This window comes from Stegostoma tigrinum, unplaced genomic scaffold, assembly GCF_030684315.1.
Source record: "Stegostoma tigrinum isolate sSteTig4 unplaced genomic scaffold, sSteTig4.hap1 scaffold_756, whole genome shotgun sequence".
Classification (NCBI taxonomy): domain Eukaryota; kingdom Metazoa; phylum Chordata; class Chondrichthyes; order Orectolobiformes; family Stegostomatidae; genus Stegostoma; species Stegostoma tigrinum.
The window spans coordinates 7,501-12,610 of record NW_026728701.1 but is presented as its reverse complement, the minus strand read 5'-3'; the positions used below and the strand labels follow the sequence as shown (position 1 = coordinate 12,610).

The window sequence follows — 5,110 nt, the reverse complement described above, 5'->3', positions numbered from 1 at the left end:
TCCCCCTGCCTCTAGGTCTGTCTCTCCCCCCGCCTCCCAGGTCTCTCTCTAGCCTCTGTCCATCCCTCCCCCATGTCTATCTCTCTCCCACCCCACTTTCTTTCTCCCTCTGTCTCCACCCTCTCTCTACCCACTCAGTCGCTTCCACCCACCCCCCCGCCCGTCTCTCTCTTGCCCCGTCTCCACAACCTGTCCAGCTCCTAGACGGAACCATAAGGCACCCCCCCCACCACCCACCGCCGAATGTCTCGAATGAGGAGGGAGAAGAGGCTCGAGACACAGCTACCTCTCCCCGGCAGAGGGAGCAGCGTTGCTTCCCACTCCCCCTCCCTCACCAGACTCAGAGCCCCCAGAGTTTGAACAACCCTAACCTCCTCAGTGCATGTCCAGGGGCTAAACCAGTCACTCTTAGAGCGTCCAAACTGCGCTGGGAGATCTCTGTTCAAATCATCAAAATTTTACTCGATTTTCAGACAAAATGAACCACAAATCAGATTGTTCCGTACAAAAGGAGCGAGAGCAGGACACATCACACCCAACTCAGCGGGACAGAGCGAGGGAGAGGAATGCAGGGAGAGTGAGGGAGGAAGGAGAGGAAGGGGTATGGAAGGGACTGAGGAAGGGGAGAGAGAGAGGGAGGGAGGGTGGGGGAGTGGGAGGGAGGGTGAGAGAAAAAGTGGGGCAGGGAGAGGGGACCACCAGACATTCAGACACAAAACAGCCCTGCTGGGGGTGCCGGGGTCTGTGTGAGTGTGTGTGCGCGCGAGAGTGTGTCTGTGAGAGTGTGCGCGGGCACGCGAGTGTGTGTGTGTGAGAGGGTGCGTGCTTGTGAGTGTGTCTGTGTGAACGTGTGCAGGCGAGTGTGTCTGTGTGAGAGTGCGCGGGCACGCGAGTGTGTGTGTGTGAGAGGGTGCGTGCTTGTGAGTGTGTCTGTGTGAAAGTGTGCAGGCGAGTGTGTCTGTGTGAGAGTGCGTGGGCACGCGAGTGTGTGTGTGAGAGTGTGCGGGCACGCGAGTGTGTGTGTGAGAGCACGCAGGCACGCGAGTGTCTGTCTGTGTGAGAGCGTGCAGGCACGCGAGTGTGTGAGGGTGCGCGGGCACGCGATTGTGTGTCTGTGTGAGAGCGTGCAGGCACGCGAGTGTGTGAGAGTGTGCGGGCACCCGAGTGTGTGTGTGAGAGCGCGCAGGCACGCGAGTGTCTGTCTGTGTGAGAGCGTGCAGGCACGCGCGTGTGTGAGAGCGCGCGGGCACGCGAGTGTCTGTCTGTGTGAGAGCGTGCGGGCACGCGAGTGTGTGAGAGTGCGCGGGCACGCGAGTGTCTGTCTGTGTGAGAGCGTGCAGGCACGCGCATGTGTGAGAGCGCGCGGGCACGCGAGTGTCTGTCTGTGTGAGAGCGTGCGGGCACGCGCGTGTGTGAGAGTGCGCGCGCACGCGAGCGTGTGTGAATGTGCGTCCAGGCATGCAAGTGTGTCTGTACGAGTGTGTGTCTATGCGAGCGAGTGTGTCTGTGAGCGTGTCAAATGCGGGGAGGAAGGGGTGAGGAGCAGATTAATCCTCCCTCACCCAGCCCCGCAGAAAGCAAATACCATCTCGCACAGGATGAGCCCATGATGACTGGCTCACATCACCCCTCACCACCCAACCGACGCAGACCAGCTGGCATGGAGGGAGGATGGGCGCAGCACTAATGCCCCACCAATGCCCCTCCTGGACCCCATCCTGTAAGAGTCTATTATCCGCTACCCCATCCCAGCCCAGGAATCGGAGAGACAGCCCAGGTGGCCGGGTTAGAGTAAAGACTCAAGTGAGGGCTGGGGTAGCAGGGGGAGTGACAGGAGCGGGGGGAGTGATGGGGGGCGGGATGGGTGGAGTGACGGGGCAGGGAAGTGATGGGAGAACGGGGGTGATGAGGGAGAGACAGGGCGATGAGGAGCGAGATGGGGAGGAGCGGAGGGAGAGACGGGGCAGGGAGGAGCGGAGGGAGAGACGAGACGGGGAGGAGCGGAGGGAGAGACGGGATGCGGAGGAGCGGAGGGAGAGACGGGGCGGGGAGGAGCGGAGGGAGAGACGAGATGGGGAGGAGCGGAGGGAGAGACGGGACGGGGAGGAGCGGAGGGAGAGACGGGGCGCGGAGGGAGAGACGGGATGGGGAGGAGCAGGACGGGGAGGAGCGGAGGGAGAGACAGGACGGGGAGGAGCGGAGGGAGAGACGGGACAATGAGGACCGGGATGGGGAGGAGCGGAGGGAGAGACGGGAAGGGGAGGAGCGGAACAGGGAGGAGCGGAGGGAGAGACGGGACGGGGAGGAGCGGAGGGAGAGACGGGACGGGGAGGAGCGGAGGGAGAGACGGGATGCGGAGGAGCGGAGGGAGAGACGGGGCAGGGAGGAGCGGAGGGAGAGACGAGACGGGGAGGAGCGGAGGGAGAGACGGGATGCGGAGGAGCGGAGGGAGAGACGGGGCAGGGAGGAGCGGAGGGAGAGACGAGATGGGGAGGAGCGGAGGGAGAGACGGGGCGCGGAGGAGCGGAGGGAGAGACGGGACGGGGAGGAGCGGAGGGAGAGACGGGGCGCGGAGGGAGAGACGGGATGGGGAGGAGCAGGACGGGGAGGAGCGGAGGGAGAGACAGGACGGGGAGGAGCGGAGGGAGAGATGGGACAATGAGGACCGGGATGGGGAGGAGCGGAGGGAGAGACGGGACGGGGAGGAGCGGAACAGGGAGGAGCGGAGGGAGAGACGGGACGGGGAGGAGCGGAGGGAGAGACGGGACGGGGAGGAGCGGAGGGAGAGACGTGACGGGGAGGAGCGGAGGGAGAGACGGGACGGGGAGGAGCGGAGGGAGAGACGGGACGGGGAGGAGCGGAGGGAGAGACGGGGCGCGGAGGAGCGGAGGGAGAGACGGGACAGGGAGGAGCGGAGGGAGAAACGGGACGGGGTGGAGCGGAGGGAGAGACGGGACGGGGAGGAGCGGAACAGGGAGGAGCGGAGGGAGAGACGGGACGGGGAGGAGCGGAGGGAGAGACGGGACGGGGAGGAGCGGAGGGAGAGACGGGACGGGGAGGAGCGGAGGGAGAGACGGGGCGCGGAGGGAGAGACGGGATAGGGAGGAGCAGGACGGGGAGGAGCGGAGGGAGAGACAGGACGGGGAGGAGCGGAGGGAGAGACGGGACGGGGAGGAGCGGAGGGAGAGACGGGACGGGGAGGAGCGGAGGGAGAGACGGGATGGGGAGGAGCAGGACGGGGAGGAGCGGAGGGAGAGACGGGACGGGGAGGAGCGGAACAGAGAGGAGCGGAGGGAGAGACGGGACAGGGAGGAGCGGAGGGAGAGACGGGACGGGGAGGAGCGGAGGGAGAGACGTGACGGGGAGGAGCGGAGGGAGAGACGGGACGATGAGGACCGGGATGGGGAGGAGCGGAGGGAGAGACGGGACGGGGAGGAGCGGAACGGGGAGGAGCGGAGGGAGAGACGGGACGGGGAGGAGCGGAGGGAGAGACGGGACGGGGAGGAGCGGAGGGAGAGACGGGGCGCGGAGGGAGAGACGGGATGGGGAGGAGCAGGACGGGGAGGAGCGGAGGGAGAGACAGGACGGGGCGGAGCGGAGGGAGAGACGGGACGGGGAGGAGCGGAGGGAAGAGACGGGGCGCGGAGGAGCGGAGGGAGAGACGGGACGATGAGGACCGGGATGGGGAGGAGCGGAGGGAGAGACGGGACGGGGAGGAGCGGAGGGAGAGACGGGACGATGAGGACCGGGATGGGGAGGAGCGGAGGGAGAGACGGGACGGGGAGGAGCGGAACAGGGAGGAGCGGAGGGAGAGACGTGACGGGGAGGAGCGGAGGGAGAGACGGGACGGGGAGGAGCGGAGGGAGAGACGGGGCGCGGAGGGAGAGACGGGATGGGGAGGAGCAGGACGGGGAGGAGCGGAGGGAGAGACAGGACGGGGCGGAGCGGAGGGAGAGACGGGATGGGGAGGAGCAGGACGGGGAGGAGCGGAGGGAGAGACAGGACGGGGAGGAGCGGAGGGAGAGACGTGACGGGGAGGAGCGGAGGGAGAGACGGGACGGGGAGGAGCGGAGGGAGAGACGGGGCGCGGAGGGAGAGACGGGATGGGGAGGAGCAGGACGGGGAGGAGCGGAGGGAGAGACAAGGACGGGGAGGAGCGGAGGGAGAGACGGGGCGTGGAGGAGCGGAGGGAGAGACGAGACGGGGAGGAGCGGAGGGAGAGACGGGACGATGAGGACAGGGATGGGGAGGAGCGGAGGGAGAGACGGGACGCGGAGGAGCGGAGGGAGAGACGGGACGGGGCGAACGACGTGATGGGGGAAGGGGAGGGAGTGGCTGGGTGAGGGGACCGACAGTTGCCCTCTCCCTGACCTGGGTGGTGTTCGGTTCAGGGCATTCCTCGCTGATCTCCCTCTCTCTGTCGCTCCCTCCCCCGGCTGGATCCCCAACTCGGTGCCGTCTCAGCCGGCTGGATCCCCGATTCGGTGCCGTCTCGATCCCCGATTCGGTGCCGTCTCAGCCAGCTGGATCCCCGATTCGGTGCCGTCTCGGCCGGCTGGATCCCCGATTCGGTGCCGTCTCGGCCGGCTGGATCCCCGATTCGGTGCCGTCTCGGCCGGCTGGATCCCCGATTCGGTGCCGTCTCAATCCCCGATTCGGTGTGGTCTCGGCCGGCTGGATCCCCGATTCTGTGTGGTCTCGGCCGGCTGGGCCCCCGATTCTGAGTGGTCTCGGCCGGCTGGGCCCCCGATTCGGTGCCGTCTCGATCCCCGATTCGGTGTGGTCTCAGCCGGCTGGATCCCCGATTCAGTGCCGTCTCGGCCGGCTGGATCCCCGATTCTGTGTGGTCTCGGCCGGCTTTACCCCCGATTCGGTGCCGTCTCGATCCCCGATTCGGTGTGGTCTCGGCCGGCTGGATCCCCGATTCTGTGTGGTCTCGGCCGGCTGGACCCCCGATTCGGTGCCGTCTCGATACCCGATTCGGTGTGGTCTCAGCCGGCTGGATCCCCGATTCAGTGCCGTCTCAGCCGGCTGGATCCCCGATTCTGTGTGGTCTCGGCCGGCTGGATCCCCGATTCGGTGCCGTCTCGGCCGGCTGGATCCCCGATTC

The 5,110-nt window shown here is 67.0% G+C and overlaps 1 protein-coding gene across 1 annotated transcript; it reads right to left on the bottom strand.

Moving 5' to 3' along the window:
• Nucleotides 1–441: 441 nt before the first annotated feature.
• LOC132209250 (uncharacterized) lies at nucleotides 442–3,648 on the bottom strand (the record flags this gene model as incomplete). Its single annotated transcript, XM_059644360.1, has 1 exon — nucleotides 442–3,648. A coding segment is annotated over one exon (1,917 nt), but the record flags the coding sequence as incomplete, so codon positions are not given.
• Nucleotides 3,649–5,110: the final 1,462 nt, after the last annotated feature.